The sequence below is a fragment of the Eucalyptus grandis genome, chromosome 2 (assembly GCF_016545825.1).
Source record: "Eucalyptus grandis isolate ANBG69807.140 chromosome 2, ASM1654582v1, whole genome shotgun sequence".
NCBI classification, from domain to species: Eukaryota; Viridiplantae; Streptophyta; class Magnoliopsida; order Myrtales; family Myrtaceae; genus Eucalyptus; species Eucalyptus grandis.
The window spans coordinates 56,241,437-56,260,937 of NC_052613.1; the positions used below are offsets into that span (position 1 = coordinate 56,241,437).

Genomic DNA, 19,501 nt, shown 5'->3' on the forward strand with positions numbered 1-19,501 from the left:
TTTCGTTTGAAGTTTATGCCATGTTGACTACATCATTCTTTGTTCATAAAATTGGACATCATATATGCAAAGTCTAATGGTGGCCATATTTGTCTCTTCACACTCCATGTATATTGTATGTATAGTTGATTTTGAAGAAATCAATAGCGATTTTTTAAAAGAGGGATAACGGGGTAGATCTTAAACTAAAATGAAAGTTGATGATTTTTATTTAGATAAAAAAAAAATCTGAAGCAAAATTGGGATAAAATCTAATGTTAGAGTTCTTTTAAAGAATTAGGCTAGAGTCCAAGATGTCCAAATTCATGAAATTTCTTGAAATTAGAGTCACGTGTTGAATGGAATAATGACATTTTTCATAAGACTCTTGATAATTGAGGCCATTATGCGATCAATTCCATGATAACCCGGCCATATAAATCGTTTCTTAAAATCACTTAATTGAATTGCCACATTTTACGTGTTGACTGAACAATACATAAATGGGGTAGTGCTATATCTGACTCTGTGCGATGGGGAACTCGACATACTCCATAGCACCATGATTTTCCATGAAACCAAGACTTACCATAATTGAAAAGCCAGATCTATGATTGGACCGACACAAATTTACCAGAGATGAACCGCGCAGCTTCCGAGAAGGTTCCTAGCTCAATGTGAAAGTGCATATCTTCTGCACTATTTGGTCGGCCTTTTGGAAGTTCGAAAAATTTTGGAAAAATATAAAATCTCACTTTTTTTTCGGTCGACGAATATCCCTTTCATTATTACGGAGGGAAAGTACAAGAACGTTATCCCAAGTCAAATCATAATAAAGATAAGGGACAATGAGGAGGTTTTTTATCTTTTTGAACAACGACAATGGGGAGGTTTACGCAACAAATTTATTATAAAGGGAGCCCTTTCAGCAGGCTTTTGCAATTCATTACGCGACCCGATTTGTTTCTCACAAATAGATGGCTATGGACACCCCAGTTAAAAACGCGTTTGGTAACGATTCTGTTCTCGGGAACAGATTTTAATTAGAAATGATTCTTTTTTATTCTATTACCGGGAATAAATTCTAAGCATTTTAAGTCGCTTGATAACTGTCCAAAATTTATGATTCTAGAATATAATTGTGTTTGGTACCTTACTCATTGATTCCATTCCAAATTAATTTTTTTTTAACTTTTTTTTCTTTTCTTTTTTTCCTATTTTTCTTTTTCTTCTTGTGGCCAGTTGCTAGTCCGGTGATCGGCCAAATGAGGGCCGGCGACCTCACCGAAGCGTCGCCGACCCTTGTCGACCGGGCCTTGCCCATTACCTAGCCTCGACGAGGCCGGCCTGGCCATCGGCAAGCTCACCGGACCAACGGACGGCGGCAGGCAGCGAGGACTGGCAGCAGGTAGTGGTGGACGGTGGTCACGGGATGGCGGAAGGGAAGAAGAAGAAGAGTTGGTTTTGATTCTCAAATTTGTTCCCGAAATAAGAATCAACTTTTTTTTTTTTAATTCTTGATTCCACTCCAAATTTGTTTCCGGGAACAAAATTTTTATCAAACGTGATTATGTTCCAAAACTACTCTCAATAATAAAAAATCAGAACCGGGTATTGTTTGACAAGTTACCAAACAGCCCCTAAAAAGCCCAGCAATTGTTGATAATCCACCATTACCGACTAGATAGCCCATGAGACCTCAGCCTGGCTCAAGATCGCATTTCTTGCTATCAAATTGTCAATCACAAACTGAAACTAAACAACTGTACTTGCTTGGCTCTATTCACTGAATTGAGGGGCTCTATTCCTAGCTCAGGCTCTCGTTCGTGCCTTTTCTACAAAGTACAGACCTTCCCTCAAAGCAAGGGTTTCCATGACAAGGGTGGACAAGCAAGGATTTTCTTGATGATGCCACCTACAAGAGCCCGCAATGGTCTCTACATAATTCGGCAACGGCTCCCTGTTTTGAGTCGCTACACCAAGATCCATCCATATTTAATTTCATCAAGCCTATAGGCGGCGGAGTCCATTCTTCCTTTGGCAAACCTCCCATTTCATTTCTTTGCTATTTGGCATTACTAGGGTTCCACTTTCTATAAAGTTTTAGATCACTACTTGCTTCGTCCACAATTTAGTATGACTTTGGTTTGTTTGTCCGAAAGACCCATGCATTTCTTTCTTTCTAGATCAGCCATAATCCCCAGTTGTCGAGGGCATGAGAGGAGAGAGAAAAAGCTCTGGTTTCACTTCACTTTTCTCTTCGGCATTGACTTTTGATCCCACGACAAAGCAACTTTTAAGATATCATATATCGTAAAACAAAATCAGTAATTTATTAAAGTAATTTACAATACGTTCGTAGCGATTTTTTTCTTGTTCTATTCAGAATATTTGTAGCAATTGACCTCTACGCGAATTCATGAACTAATCAAATGTTGTTGTGTTTCCTTATATATCTTTTTTTTTTTGGCGAGGAAATTAACTTATTTCACTTTTATCAATTCAGTTATAAATATTTTAATCATATCAATTGAGTCCAAAATATTTTCACAACTTACCAATAGAGCTTATTCGACTAATTTTAGCCGAAATTGATGACATGGATATTGACCGTCTTATGTGACACAGCTGGCATTGACATTAATATTTTTTTATATATATATATATATTTTTTTTAATACACTTTTTTCCCTCTCCCCTTCTTTTTTCTCTTTGGGATTTTCTGAGCGGAGGGCCAGCCGGCCGCGGTACTCGCAGTGACAGGGCCTATTGCGGTGTCCTTGTATTCGCCTGATAGGACTTGGGCTTAGTGAACTGGGCAAAGCCCAGCAGCGAATCGTTTGATTTTGTTGGTTGAAGAGGTGCGGAATCCGACTTCCTGGCTGCGCCTGCATCTCTGCGCCTCTTTCAATCTCACCTCGATCCTCTTTGTGGATTTAAAGTGAAAAATATTATGTGCATTGAATTCCTCTTGGTTGGAATTTGGTCGAGTCCGATGGTGTATCAATGTCCAAACCATGGCGAGATAATAATCTATGTCTGTCGCCGTCACACAAATGATAGCACTATCTCTCAGCTTACCTAATTGAACATTAATTGGAATACTGACTAATTAATTTGTATATCTTTGTTCGTAACAAAACATCGCATCTTCTCATGATGGACTGAATAGTTGTTCGACAGCAATATATGTATATAGATATTTTTGATGGTCCGAAGGAAAATATTTATTTCACGTAGAAAAGAGATGCATAACTTCAAGACTAAACCAATTCTAGAAAATTTTAGTCCAGTGCAAATCCGAAAAATGAAACAACTTAATATAGCTTGCAGAGACTCATTCTTTCCACTATAACGGATTTGTTATAAATTCAAAGTGCAACCAACGAATGATTATCGAAACTCACATTATTATTAGTGATGAGCACACACTGAAATTTTCCTTTCCAATAGTTATGACTTTGCCAACAGGCGGTGCGTGCCCAGTTTTGGTAGCACCATCATCGTATATAGACAACAACACTAAAAGGTTGAAATAGCACAAATAATACCTTATAAATCCTAGATCTATAACTAGATCGAGATACAAAATCACCCAAATCTATATTTAACTCTAAATCAAGATAGAATAGCTACAAAACATTATTAGTCGATTACAAAATCACTTTCAAACAAAGCTCAGCAATGGTATATTGAATGATTGATATTCTTCAAATCACACTCCCTATACAACTCGTGCATGATTGTCGTTGCATTATATATGGTCTATACATACCATGGTGTGATAGTGATAAATCTACTGCTAAAAAGTGCCAACAAGGAGCAAAATTTGTCAGGATACCAAACGTGGTGCAAATAAGTGTAAAATGGTCTAGCTTCATCTGGTTTTGACAATCCATGGACAGTGGAAAATAATAATACTTTATATTTTAACATTCTTCTCAAAACGGTAATTTTTAAGTATCATGACAACTATGTAATCTCATCATGCTTAAATCTATTCAATCAAATACACAGAGTTGCAAAAGACGTTTGCAATAATGATTGTGTTTTCTTCATATCAACTTTAACTATACCCACCCGCATTAAATAAGTGTAAGGAAACATGATCGATATCAGGACGCTTATGCGTCCCGGTCAGGTTACTAAACCCCAATCTACCATTACCCGCGTTACAAATCAATTACTTTCGGTGGAGGTTTGGTGCGTTTGGACGTGGCAGCTAACGAATCCCTTTTTATAAACAAAGAAGAATCGCATCTGCTAACGAAAAGGTCAAAATCCTAATTCCTGACCAAAGACCTGGCACAGTACGACTCCAACGCGACCCACCGGTGGTCCATTTCGCCGAAACCCCCCTGTCACTTCTCTACATCGCACCTCACCGGGAAACAGTGGACACGATCCCCTTCGACTGACACGTGTAATTGATGAGCTGCTTTGACCGGCTTGGTCGTGAGCGGGACCAGTAGTTTCTCGAAACGTGTCCACGCCAATGCTTCCTACTAGGGACTACTACGCAGGCATTAACTTCTCCCCGAGTGTACGGACAATGATCAAGCCTCGTTCGTAGCGACCTGCGAGGAAACGTCTGTTTTTTTTTTTTTTTGGGTTTTTTCCCTATTCTTTTCCTCCTTGGCTTTCGCTTTCGCTTTAAATTCCTTTTCCACGTCCCCTTCCCAGGAATCAAAGTCAGACCGACAAAACGGGAACTTAGAATGAAATGAGATTGGTCGGATGCAGGCTCTTTATCTTTATTTTTCATCTTTTGTTTAGTTTGGCAAGAAGATGCCAGCTTTTTATCTTGTCGCATATAGAAAAACGATAGTGTGAAAAGAAGCGAGTTCAGTTGTAAAAGTGATTCGATTCTTCGAGAGCTTCATTACTTTGTGTCAAAGAAAAACATCCTTGCCACGTCTAATCATTGTATTTTTATTTTATGAGAATTTGAAAGATTTATAATAATCTAGATATAACGTACGGAAAAATATTTCTCATTTTTCTTGCTCCTTTTTTTTAACCTTGAACTCACCGATTTTGTTTATCATCGGATTAAAAAAAAAAATTATGCTGGACAAGAGAACATGCAAAAGGTTTATGCTGGTGTGTATTTATATCCCATAGACAGATGGGTGAAGATCAAATGATTTGTCACGTTGTTGTTATGGGAAGGCAATGGTTGTTATCTACATTCAACACTGATATTTTATACCTGACAACTGATGAAAAAAATGGATGAGATGTATTCGATATGATTATTGCTAAAATCTTTATCACATAAATCGAATAAATCTCAACCATTATTATAATGGGATCTACATGAGGCCCATTTTATCTCGAGCTTTTATCTAGTCACATGGAGAAAATAGGTAATATGAGAGGGAGCAAGCTCAGCTGTAAAAGTTGCTAGATTCTTGAAGCACTTGATCACATTAGGCCAAAGAGGAACATTCATAACATGCCTGATTATTATGTATTCACTTTTAAAATAGTTTCTTATGACACTTAATCAAAAGATTTTTTTTTTCAGCATAGGGAATAGGCCAAAGCCTATGCAAGCGTGTACTTTTAATTATATGGACAGACCGGTAAAGATCAAATGGCATGCAACATCATTGTCTTAGGAAGGCAATTGTCGTGAACTACATTCTATACCAGCATTTCGCACATGACAGCAATTAAAAGGTGGGGATGAGATGCATTCCAAAAATTTATTGCTTGAATTCAATTCACATGAATTGAATGAATCTCAACTATTATTTTCATGAAATCCATGTGGGATCCGTTTCGTACGATGCTTAATCACGAAGATAAAGGGCGATGCGAACAGAAGCAAGGTCAATTGTAAAAGCTGTTTGACTCTTAAAATGCTTCATTGCATTGGACCAAAGAGGAATATTCCTACTGTATTATTATGTTTACTTTACAGTTTTCAAAGGCACTTGTTAACAAGACCACCAAAAATTTGAGCAATTTATAATAATCAAGGTACAACATGTTGCGATAAATTAATCCCCTCCGTTGCTTCCTCTCTCTCTCTATATTTTTTTCAAAGCAGGGATCTTTTTTTTTTTTTTTTTTGTTCTTATTTTGAGGATTCGGCCTAACTCACTTTATGGGAGCATAGAACTGACTATACCTTGGGAGAGACTAACGTAACAACCTACCAGCCGGGGGCCCCGCTTAATGTACGGAATTGCTCTGGGAGTTGTGGCGAACTCTCAAAGTCGAACCCTTGACTTGGTGATCAGGAGGCCAAGTCTCAACTAGCGTAACCATGCGTGGGTGGGTACGGATCTTGTTTACCGTTGAATTAAAAAAAAAAAAAAAACCTACACTAATTGAGGGAACAAATCACAGTGTGCAATCATGTATTTCTTTTTCATAGATGGACTATTGATAAGAGAAAATGACACAAAAGATCTTTGAAAATTAGCTCAATATGTAGCATGATTTATGAACTTTTAACTTGTTCAATGTAGTTCTTAAACTTTAACTCAATATGTAATATTGCCATTAAACTTTTAATTCGTTCAATGTAGTTCTCGAACTTTTGATATGTGTTCAATTTAGTACACGAACTATACGAAAATATTCAATACCATCTTTGAATTTGAATTAATTGAAATATAATATTAAACATTTTTATAAGTTTAGGGATTAAGTTGAATATACAAAAAAGTTTAGGAATCACATTGAACAAACTAAAAGTTTATGGACGACATTGCACATTATGTTAAAGTTTATGAACCACATTAAACAAATTAAAAGTTTAGGAATCACATTAGTTCATGTATTGTTTTTTTTAAATGCACATATCACAAAACCTCTATGTAAGTTGAGAGAACAGGTCAAAGTCTATGCACAATTTCTTCTCCATAGATGGACTATTAATAATGAAAGGCATGTCACATTATAGCCTTAGGAAGTTAATCGACACGCTCTTCATTAAATACTGATATTCTGCACATGACGGTATACAAAAGGAAAGGGACGAGGCGACGAAATATTATTGCCTAAATTCAATTTATACGAATTGAACGAATCTCAACCAATAGTATTATGGAATCTTCATGAGATCCATTTTTATCGAAGTCCGTCTTATGATAGATTGACTCTATATGAGAATTTTCCATTGAGTATTAAAGATAAATTTATATTCACATAAAAAGAGTTTTCATGGTTCTATATTCATATTAGTAAAGATTTATAATCCAGTACACCTGCGATCAAATTGAAGTGGAGCAAGGACACTCGATTTGGCGAAATAGGGCACCATAAGGAGTGGTAGTAAAACATCTAAGCACAGTCCAGACTTGATATTCGTATTCCTGGCATCTTAACGATGCGATAAATAAACGTGGCAGCTCTTTTTCGAGAGACCTCCATCCGGCATTCAATTTTGAGTCCTTTCCGAAAGAATTTACTCAAGCATCGGCACAGGCGAATTTGAAAATTAGTCCCTGGTGTGGACTTAATCGGTCCTGTTTACACAAAAAAAAAATGATTAATTTTTTGTTATCATCGACGAGTGAAACTAATCGATGAGATTAGAGTTTGGTCTTTTATAAATAGAATTATCAATAAGTCGAAGAGAATGACTTAAAGATTATCTATAAAATCGTTGATATTGACGATGCTATTTTAATATCGCTCTAACTTCTCATAGAAAAATTATTCCTAGATAAGAGATAGTTGAGTAATTTGAAATGGATAATGTACATTTTCATAATGATTATGAAGTTATATATTTATTTTAATTTGAGTAACCGTTGTATGCAACTGTATGTATCCGGTTGTAAATACCCTGAGCATGTTCATTGTAAGCCCCCTACAATCATGACAAAAAGCCGCTATCTTTTATCGATGCAATCTTTCAATTATCCTTAATATCCACTTTTTATCTATAGTGCCAAGATATCTCGTTATTAATTACATTTTAATGAATTATCCGTAAGTCATCGTCACGTTACTGATTATATTCCAATAGAATAGCATCATCGCACCATGTGATCCATTAAGCTGCTGTAGAATCAGTTTCTATACGATAAAAATTGAAGAGCGAAATTCGGCGGAAGATCAAATCTTCATTGATTAAATTATAGTGAAACGAATTCATGGATTTTGCAGGATATCATTCTAAACAGTCAGGTCTTCGTGTCCATACATCTTGGTTATTGACGAAAGGGATTTCACATACTTCCGAAATCCAATATGCACCTCATTTTTCTTATTTTGTCGACAACATGCACCTCGATTTAAAAGAGGAAAATTATCTCCTGCCGTAAGTATCACCTTTTGCTTTCCAAAACTACCATTGCACCAAAACTTAAAATTACCCTGTACAATCTCTTGAAGAAGTAACCACCGCATTTACGTATCTTTGATGGCTACTTGCGGTGTATCCACTCAATTCCTTCAAAATCCGATTCCTTTTTTACGGTCATGCATGAGCTCACTGCATTCATCGACACTAATTGCTACTAGCTTAAGATTAAGTACTTGTTAATCATAGCTAAGGAAAATACAGCTTATTTAAATTACAAATTATAAGCAACATAAAAAAATAAAATAAAAAGCTCCTCAAAACCTGAAGCATTTTTTCTTTTTTAATTTTCCAAATACTGGGAAACAATTACCGAGAAAAATCACAATAGAGTAATCCATGAATTCCACCGGAGGGAGGACATTGCACAGACAAATATCTCTTCAAAAGAGCCATCTTTAATCTCATCTTAATCACTTTAAAAAGGTTCGGTTCATTAGCCTTAACCTATTCCTCTTTTTTTTTTTTTTTTGAAATTTTAAATAACACAATTCAATTTTTACTTTCGGTGGACAAAAAGGGTAGGTTTTTTGAATTCCCGCGATCGGTCCCGTCGCCACGACCACGACCACGACCAGAGGCGTCATAGGGAGCTGCGAGCGAAATCAGCCCGCGGTCGTGGGGGAAACAGTGGGGCCCGCATGATCCTCGGCGTGCTTTGGAAGCTACACGTGTCGACATCTGGAGACCCCCACTCCTCTTCCCCCGTCCCTCCATAGACGGAAGCTTTCGCGCGAAGATTCAGCATCGGGTCTGACCCCCCCCAAAAAAAAAAAAAAATGATAAAAAGATTTAAGCGTCGCGGGCCCAGGCGACTTAACGGAGGGAGTTGGGTTTTGACCGCTGAACTGGATTCCCCATAATGCCCTCGCCGGCGACGGTCGACTCACGCATCCATTATCAATAACATTCGATTTTTTGGGAAAATTACCAAAAAAAAAGGCACATAAATATTTATTATACTTTTCAATTTAACCATAAAATATTTTTTCAATTGTGAAAAAAATTCGCTGTTCAGCGGCTTTTCTCCATGCCCCTGCCCCCAGGTGCCAATTGCATCCATTATCAATAACAAATTCGATTTTTGGGAAAATTACCAAAAAAAAAAAAGGCATATATATATTTATTATACTTTTATCCAATTTAACCATAAATATTTTTTCAATTGTGAAAAAATTACCAGCATACAAATTTTAAATTTATTATTATTATTATTATTTATTTTTGGGCCCTCGAGACAGAGAAGAGAGCCCTTGCGACGGGTTTCCCAGCGCCTCATCAAGCTTAGGGCCTCCATGCCCAGCTCAAGTCTGGGGAAAGGCAGGACAAGGACGTCATTGGCCCTTGGCCTTTCCCCAAGTCCATAGTTCTTGATCTGGGCTGAATGGGCGCCTGAAGAAATAAAATATCAAAAGAAGAAAAAAAGATAAAACTCCTGCTGTTAGCTAAGCAAATGAGATTTTTTTAAAAAAGAAAAAATCAAAAAGATCATGTGCCTTAGCGATTTTCAACTAAATGGGCTAGAATTACTAAATTAACAAATTATCAAAAGATTTATGATTAAATTTATACAACTAAAAAGTTCAAAATTGAATTGATATAAACGTAATAAGTTTGTAATTTTATTTTAATAATTTGTCCTTGTATTTTCACTCACACCTTACTCGTGCTTCATTAGCATTAAATAGTGCTGGGGATTTTGTTTTGATCTAACGTTTGGAGATGCTTATCCATTGCTAATTGAATCGTTTTTATGTGGGCATTGATTTAATAATTTTTGCTTGGCCTAATCTTTCGTGAGATAAAGTTACCGTGACCTATTTTTACAAATATATTTGACATATAGCGTTTGATACTTAAAGTGAATTGCTTTTTGACAAAGCTCTCATCTCATGGCCGTTGGATAAAGAATCTTTAATGTCCTCCGAGTGTCTTGCATGACAAGTTTGTAAAGAGAACATAGCATCGGAGAATAAGCATGGATTACGAGAATTGGTTTAGGCACTTTAGAGCCCCAGAAGAGCAAGGGATCAACCATATATCGAAACAAAATTATTCTTTGTAGCTTGATTTCAACAATAAATATGTTTTTTTTTTTTTTTTTATCACTTGTACACGTGGTATTGATCCGGAAATTCAATCTGGGCTAATCAGCGTTTACTTTGGTCGAGCAATCCTAAATTCCAAATTTATTGCTCGATTTGATGGGCGAGATTGGATATTAAAAGCAAACATGATTGAAGTGAGAATCGGGTAAAAACTCGGGACCTTTCTTGTTACACTAGATAAGATGCGAGGTGTTCAAGAGGCTTTTCTCGTCTTTTTGACTTAAGATGGAGTGAGGCTTTGAGGATGCTTCGAGGCAAAGAAGTAGAGAAAATACACACACACATATTATGAAATTTTGCTTTGCAAAAAACCCTTGGCATTCAAGTGACTTCAGCACCACGTTACTTTTCCCCGGTTTCCTTCTCTCTCAATTTCTTTACCTTTTATATATCTCGAGTCAGGCGCTCTTTTTTCCAATTGTTTCTCTCTCTCTCTCTCTCTCTCACATTCCCTCGGTCTCCGTCTCCGTCTCCGTCGTCTCCGTCTCCGCCTCGGTCTACACGTCTCGGTCTCCGCCTCGCACATTCGCTTCGCTCTTCAATTTTCGCCAATGTCGCGCCGCGGCGGCGGTGGCGGCGGCCGCACAGGAGGCAGGCGACCGGACTCTCGCGGCGATCAGCCGGCCCCGTCGTTCCAGCGCGGCGGAGGAGGAGGAGGCGGTGGTGGAGGTGACGCCAGAGGCAGAGGAAGAGGCAGAGGCAGAGGCAGAGGCTACGCCACTGCTGTTGGTGGTCCTGCTTACCCGGCTCCGTTTCCGGCTGCGGCTCCGGTTCCGGCTCCCAGAGCGTCTGCTACTGTGGCTGTGTCTCCCAGAGCATCTACCGCTGTCGTCGCTGCTTCTCCAGGAGCATCTACTTCGGCGGCGGCGGCGGCGGCGGCTTCCCCGTCGGCTTTGGATGTTTCTCTGAGCAGCGAGGTCGAGCAGCGGCTCACACTGGAGGCTCGTTCGCCGCCGCCCCTTTCGTCGAAGGGGGTCAGATTTCCGCTGAGGCCTGGCTTCGGAACGGTCGGCAAGAAGTGTGTGGTCCGAGCTAACCATTTTCTAGTTCAAGTAGCAGACAAGGATTTTTACCACTACGACGTAATTCATCTCCTCCATTTTATTTGGCGAATGACGTAAAATTTTGCCTGTAAATTTTTGTGTAACTGTTTCGCGTGTGTGTGGGTTTCACTGAATGTTTGTCTTGTTCTCGAGTTCGCTCGCTAGCGTTTTGTTTCATTGTTTTGCTCTTACCACGGTATTTTTTCCTCTTCATCGTGTGTTCCTGTCTTACGTTTTTCCTCTTCGTGCTCTGTCCTGGCTTTGCGGTTGGGTATGGTTTGTGGCTTTTGTTAGCCATCTCCAGAAAGTTGAGAGGCCTTTTTGCTCGTCCTTCAAGCTCAAGTCCGCCCCCACTATGTCGGATCATGAACCCATTTCAGCATCTCCCTTTGTTTTTGTTTTCTCCTCTCTCTGTTTTTTTTCCTTTTGTTTTCGTTTCCCTTGTTTTGTCGTGATCGTTTGGTTGATTGTTTTTTGATTTTATACGATATTTGGGATTTTTCCCCTTTACTTGTCTCTTTCTATTTTTTCTTTTAAATTTTATTTCTTATTTCTCCGTGCCTTCGAATGGAAGAGGTCCTATTGTCCTTCCCTTCGCCTCGTTAATATCTATGATCTTTTTGTTGTAGAAAATGTTCCTGATTAGCACTTTGGTTCCTCATAGCAATGTATTTTCCCCCCTCAGCTTTGCACTCTTTCTGTATCTAATTTAGATAGGCTTGTGGTGTTTAATGCAGCTCATCGTTATTTTTTATTTTTTTTGGTCTAAATGATGAAATAGTTCATTGGTTTATATATTAATTCATTTCTCTCGAGTCATATTTTTTATCTTACTACTATTACTGCATCTTGACATTGTTTTGATTATGAGTCGTTGCTTGGCTGTTTCAATTTGTTGTGCCATATTCAATTTTTATTGTAGTCGGACTGCCTAGAATTTTCTGACATCATTTTTGGCATTGGTAACATTTAGGTATCTATTGATCCTGTGGTTTCTAACAAGAAAACCAATAGGGAGATATTAGGCGTTCTTGTCAAACAGTATCGAGAGACTCATTTAGGTGGAAGGTGGCCGGCCTATGATGGTAGAAAGAGTCTCTACACAGCAGGGCCACTGCCCTTCAATAACAAGGTGTTTTCAGTTAAATTGGTAGAATATGACGAAGCTGCTCAAGCGAGAAGGTGAAACTTTTTTTTTTATCGCTTTGGTACTAAATAAGCATTGCAATACTGTTTAGTGAATACTGTTTAGTGTTTAATTTGGAGGCATCATGCAGGAGAGAACGTGATTTTGAGGTGACGATATCGCTGGTCGCTAGGACTGATCTTTATGCTCTACAGCAATTTCTTCAGGGTAGACAATTGGATTGCCCACAAGAGATCATACAACTACTTGATGTGGTCCTTAGAGCCTCTCCATCTGAGAAGTAATTTTGCATGTAGTTCGTATACATTATCTTCTTTAGTATAACTTGTGCACACTGTGTCCTTTTGCTTCCTCTATTAATCCACATGCTTACTTGCTAAATTCATCATAATAGGTATACAGTTGTTGGTCGATCATTTTTCTCAACTGATTTAGGGTTTAAAGGTGCACTTGGTGACGGTTTAGAATACTGGAGAGGATATTACCAGTCTCTAAGACCTACACAATTTGGGCTCTCGCTCAATATAGGTACTTCGCTTGAGCACTTAATTATCTTTGCTAGTGTACATCAACCAATCTTGCATGTTAGTTTGAATAGTACTGATTCACTCTATGTTATTTTCTTGAGCTTTAGACGTGTCGGCTAGAGCTTTCTATGAGCCAATTCTTGTTACTGAGTTTGTTGAGAAACACTTCCACCGAGATATGCGGAGCCCATTGTCTAAGCAGGACTATATCAAGGTATATCTATTAATAAAACCCATATCGACTTTATTGATAGCAGTGCCTGCTTATGCAGTTTGATTTGATCATAATGTAAGCTCAGAAAACAGAAGTTATCAAGATCTTGTCCTCTATTTTATGGTTTGCGGAATAATGTATTTCAAGTATGGAATATATGCAACTAGTTCAATTCAGCAAGACATTTGATACTTCGATTAAACTATGTTTGATGGGTTTGAGAGAGGAAAAAGGGCAAAACGAAGTTCATATCTGTGAAATCTGTGGGAACTAAAATGGTACTTGTTTTATCCGTACTTGTATGTGTGGGTTTCTGTCGGTGAGCATGTGTGTTTTGGTTATTTGGTGTTGGATTATCTTTATGCAAGTGAGGTACTCAATATAGATTTTGCTCTTGCTCTTTTTGGGAGTCTCAGGTGAAGAAGGCTTTGAGAAAAATTAAGGTGGAAATCACTCATACAGGGTATCGGAGAACTTACAGGATCAATGGATTGTCAAATAAGCCAATGAGTGAAACTACGTGAGGACTCTTTTTCTTTTGCATTGCTCTGTCTGGTTCTACCCTAGTTGATAATGCATGTATGGTAGCACACAGTTTATTTTGTATTAGGGAAATAAAATTAGATGTCGAAGACCCTCTTGTTTAATATTGTGTAGCATCCATATATCAGGAACAAATCACGAGAACCTGAGATATTCCTGTTCCTCTCTCGTAGCTTGCAAACATTGCTGCTCAGCAATTGTTCTAGCTCCATGTTGGATGGGTTACCATTAAGTTATATTTTTTCACCTTCTGTTCTGGCAAAGTAAATGTTCTTTGGACAACTCCCCCATTGCCATATTGTCAATGGCCTTTTTTTGTGAAATTTTCTTTTCACGAAAACTGTGACTCATCAAGTAAAAAGTAGAAGGAAACATTGATGTGAGATGATTGCTTGTAGGAGCTGTTTTGACTCATTTTACTCTCGAGATAATAAGGAATTATTGCCTATTGTGTGGTGCATCTTTGCATTTCTTTTGTAAGTTATAAACTAAAATGCCTTCACTTGGTTTTCTTTTGACATGATTGTTGTATTCAATCCTCCCTGAATCTAGTACATGTTCTTCTACGCTTCTGTGATAAATGTGACCTTGAGGGACTGTAACCTATTTTCTCATTTCTCGTAGTAATATTTGTGTTTTACAAAATGTTCACAATGTGTAATTGGTCAATCAGGTTTAAGCTTGATGACCGTGAAACAGAGATATCAGTTCCTGACTACTTTTGGGAGAGATACAACATCGATTTGCAACATGGGTCAATGCCCACGCTACTAGCTGGAAGTGACACGAAACCTGCTCACTTGCCTATGGAGGTTTCATTTGATGATGATGAGATTGTTTATTTCTTCAGATACTCTTTTTAGAAGTCTGGTTTATTTAGTTCTGGTCATGAAAGGTCTGACTTTACTGTTTCAGCTTTGTAGGATTGTCAGTGGGCAGAGGTACACTGCAAAATTGAATGAACAGCAAGTTACTGCTCTGTTAAGGGCGACCTGCCAACGCCCTTATGAGAGGGAAAGGAGTATTAGGAAGGTAGGAAATGTTAGCTGGCTTCATATGTATATGCTTTTGATAAAGTTCTTCTAGGCAGTGCAATTTCCAAGCTAAGCCTCTGCATGCCTGTGCAGATGGTTGTTGAGAATAAGTTTGATGAAGAACTCCTTCTAACAAGAGAATTTGGAATGTCGGTGAGAAAGGAACTTGCTGTCGTTGAGGCTCGTGTTTTGCCACCACCAATGGTAAGCTGTTGCACATCTTTCTTGTGAGAAACCGAATGCCTCAAGTTGTTGCTTTCTGTTTTTTCTGGTTTCAGCAGCTGATGTATGCCATTGTTGCAGCTTAAATATCATGGAAGTGGTCGAGATGCAATGATTGGTCCATTGATGGGGCAGTGGAATATGATTAACAAGGTGAACTACTTCCATCTATTATCAATTGACAATCATCATTTGGTGCGCACACAATGCGTCACTGCAGTGATGGTTGGTGCAGAAAAGTTCAATAAACAGACATTATAGTGCTGTCTTTAGTTGATTACTGTAACATGTTCAGTACGATCAATTCTTCTTTTTGCCTTTTCTTAACAGCGAATGATCAATGGAGGTAGAGTGGATACCTGGATGTGCGTAAACTTTTCAAGGTGGAATAGAAATATGACTCATCAATTTTGTGAGGAGTTGGTCAAGATATGTAATAGTAAAGGGATGGTGGGTATCTACTGACAGAGCACTGTGATGTGATGGAATACTCTTTTTCTTTTCCTTTTCTGGTGATGTTATGAGGTACAAATTATTTGCACCTTAACAATTCTTAATATCCTTGTAGGCTTTTAACTCCCAACCAGTACTTCCTATATGTGATGGTCACCCCCGTCAAATTGAAAGAGTCCTTGCAGATATTAATAGAGAATCTAGGGCAAGACTTGCAAACACAAATCTACCTCGAAAAGAACTTCAGCTGTTGATCGCTATCTTACCAGACATTGCTGGATCTTACGGTAAATTATCCTTTGGTTGACATCTGTAGAGCTTTTAAGGAGTCAAAACTTTCCCTTTTCTAATGACTATTTTCTTCACAGGGAAGATAAAAAGAATATGTGAGACTGATCTGGGAATTGTCTCACAGTGTATCCAACCGAAAGCAGCTGAAAAATTGAAGGAGCAATATTTAGTAAATCTTGCAATGAAAATTAATGTCAAGGTTGCAAGGTTCTTTTCTGCTTAAATTTTCTATTTCTTCAATTATGATTATTGATCATTCTGCTTGATGTTCATAGGTTGGTGGAAGGAACACTGTTCTGAATGACGCCATCCAAGGAAGAATCCCTCTTGTCACTGATTTGCCAACCATAATCTTTGGGGCAGACGTAACACACCCGCAGCCCGGAGATGATGCTAGTCCTTCCATAGCAGCGGTATGCTTTTCCCTACTCTGTTATCTTTTGTTTCCCATTCTGAAGTGGGCAAACATTTGATGGTATTGATATGAGCAGGTGGTAGCTTCCATGGACTGGCCAGAAGTGACTAAATATAGAGGTCTTGTTTCTGCACAAGCTCATAGACAAGAAATGATTAATGAGTTGTACATCCCCAAACAGACCCCAGAGGGAAAAGCTGGAGGAATGATTAGGTACGGTCCTGTTTGTTTTCTTGCACCTATCATTAATATATTAAGTTTATGCTTTCCCAACTCACTTTCACGTTCCTTGCAGGGAATTGCTTATTGCCTTCAGAAGATTTACTGGACATAAACCTCATAGGATAATATTTTACAGGTGTTGTACTTTATTGTTGCGTTCAAGTAGATAGCTTTCTTTGTCATTGCCATTGAGGTTTGGTTCTCAATGTAGGGATGGGGTTAGTGAAGGTCAATTCTCTCAAGTTCTTCTCTATGAAATGGATGCGATTCGCCAGGTACTTTAGTGGAAAATAAGTCCATAGAAAATGCGCTCATCATCTTTCTATTAAATAGATCTTAGAATAATTTTACCAGCTATAACTTGAGTTGGTGTTACCATAGGCTTGTGCCTCACTTGAAGAGGGTTATTTGCCACCGGTAACCTTCATTGTGGTGCAAAAGAGGCACCACACGCGCCTCTTTCCTGGAGATTATGACAGACGTGATACAATGGACAGGAGCGGCAATATACTACCTGGTATGATACCTCTACAATTTTCTTATTAATTTAATGAACTGAGTCGGTTTTCCAAGTACTTAAATTTTAATATGTTTGATTAGGTACCGTTATTGATACTCGCATCTGCCATCCCACTGAATTTGATTTTTACCTCAATAGCCATGCTGGGATTCAGGTGACACCCATCTCCTTTATGTTAGGCGAAACGCACTGACCTTACCATGGAACTCTCTTTTTGTAATGTAAATACTATGTCTAGTAACATGTGTTCATATGATGTAGGGTACTAGTAAGCCATCGCACTACCATATATTACTCGATGAGAACAACTTCACTGCTGATGCTCTCCAAACCCTCACAAACAATTTGTGTTACACGTAAGTATTCTACTACCTTTATAATTGATTTCGCTCATTGCCTAGAGAGAAGTTTAAATCTTATTGTTATATTTGAACTCTGTAGATATGCTCGATGCACGCGCTCCGTCTCAATAGGTTAGGCCAAGATATGTTATTTTTCACTGTTGACCTTTTTTTTCCCTTTAAAACTCCAGTTGAATATTTTTACTCTTCACTGATATTTTGTGCATCCTGTAGTACCTCCTGCTTATTATGCCCATTTAGCGGCCTTTCGAGCGAGGTATTACATTGAGGGGGACGGTTCGGATACTGGGTCGTCGGGAGGAGGAAGGGGCACCACGGAGGGGACTGCTGTTGAGAGCCGGGCACTTCCTTCAATCAAAGACAACGTCAAAGATGTGATGTTTTATTGCTGATGCGTTGGGCACTGAGGGGACTTTACTATTTTATTGGAAATATACACGGCACTTACACTCTTCACGCGACCTACATTTTGGGTTTTTGGTTCATGTGAAAACACTAGACTCAGTTATGAACTGGTGGAACATCTAGGCAATTGTCTGGTTTTGTGTTTGGCACCTCTTGATGTTTAGTCATCCTTCATTGGGGCTGATGTTGATAATGAGGCCGATGATATTTACTTTGATTGTGCAGAAGAAAGCTGCATGTGCAATAAAGTTTACATATGCAGTTAGTGATGTTCCTAAATGAAAATCAAAATATGAATCGTTCTTTTTGGCTTCGTGGTATGTGGAACTGATGACAAATTTCGTTCTTTGGATATGCTTTTTAGCATTCTCGCTTTATGATTGAAAGATTTGCCATCAATTTGCATCATTAGCATTATGGGGTTGAGGGTGGTGAGGGAAGGTGTTAAAACTCTATTAAGCTGTCCCTCTAATTAGGGAATGTAATGGATATCATCGATTAATCTTATTAAGATTTGATGAAAGGATGGAATCACTCGTTCAATTTGTGAAAACCCTACTAGCGAGTAGGAAAATGATGGACAGCCTCATCCTAATTAGATTCTTCCTCAATCTTATTTTGCGACAGAGAAAGAAACTTACAGTTTTAGTCAGTCCATCCAAGCAGCAGACCAGCTAGGTCATATAGGACGATATTGTTTTTAAGAACAAGATTTATCAAAAAAGAGCAATGATCTTGATTGCTTCAGAGGTAGAGTCCAAGTACGCACATCCATATCAATCCATATCCATTATGTCGTAAGCATGATGTGAAGCATGTGAGAGTGTCTTTTCTTGAGGTCCCCAAGAAACAAAGAATGAGAACTAGCTTTGGCCCGGAAATATAAAGACTCCTCTATAGCGTCTCCCAATTCTCATGATTCACTAAGCGTAAACAAAAATTAAACTAAAAGGGTCATACTTCATAAATCTTTTTTTCCTGGGCTATATTAATAGAAAATATCAAATTAGTTCATCCATTTGATTGGATCACCTTTAATTCATGCAAGGAGAAATCACAAAACAAAAAGCAATAAAAAGGTAAAATTCTACTGATACAAGAGGGTTCAAGCGGGGGGATAGGAATAAGACATACCAGAGGACCTCACCTCCTATTTACTGTTCTAGGTTAGCCCTGAGCCTTTGAAAAGCCCGTACACCAAACCGTAGAACCATCTTGTGAGAACAATATTCATGACCAATCTGTCAAAGTGCATAATAAGACAGCCACCTGACAGCCCATGTCGCTGAGCAAAATTAAGTAAGCTCCCATGACTTTATCAGATGCAGCCTCGCGGGAAGAAAATAGAGAAGCAAATGTACAGACATGGAAGTTTGAGTTAGCAGCATTCAACAGTTTCTTTCAAAGAGTCTTCTATGATATTGATTCTCAACTAGACAAAAGAATCTTATAGTGTAGCAGCAGCAAGCCAAGAACAAGAAATCTATTGACGCAACGATAATCCAGAAATACAGTCCTCAACATAAAGCCACATAATCTGAGTCATTGCAGATCACAATCCAGTTATTGGCCAAATGCCAGCAAACTTAATTTGCAGTTTTGCAGCAACTGAAAATAAATCATGAATGTCGTGAGGAGTCTAAATAGATAGAACCACGACTTCAGATCATTTTTATCCACTTACAAAAGA

General features: G+C 38.3%; 1 protein-coding gene across 1 annotated transcript; it reads left to right on the forward strand.

Moving 5' to 3' along the window:
• The first annotated feature begins 10,827 nt into the window (after positions 1-10,827).
• On the forward strand, positions 10,828-18,125 carry LOC104434029 (protein argonaute 5). The gene is made up of 22 exons (XM_010046976.3): positions 10,828-11,495; positions 12,430-12,638; positions 12,734-12,883; positions 12,998-13,131; positions 13,238-13,344; positions 13,761-13,864; positions 14,561-14,699; positions 14,803-14,919; positions 15,015-15,125; positions 15,225-15,296; positions 15,474-15,593; positions 15,712-15,883; positions 15,965-16,086; positions 16,163-16,300; positions 16,379-16,515; positions 16,598-16,660; positions 16,736-16,799; positions 16,906-17,041; positions 17,125-17,198; positions 17,306-17,400; positions 17,486-17,517; positions 17,620-18,125. The coding sequence occupies exons 1-22, from the start codon at positions 10,965-10,967 to the stop codon at positions 17,796-17,798; spliced, it is 3,006 nt and encodes a 1,001-aa protein (XP_010045278.2). The 5' UTR covers positions 10,828-10,964; the 3' UTR covers positions 17,799-18,125.
• Positions 18,126-19,501: the final 1,376 nt, after the last annotated feature.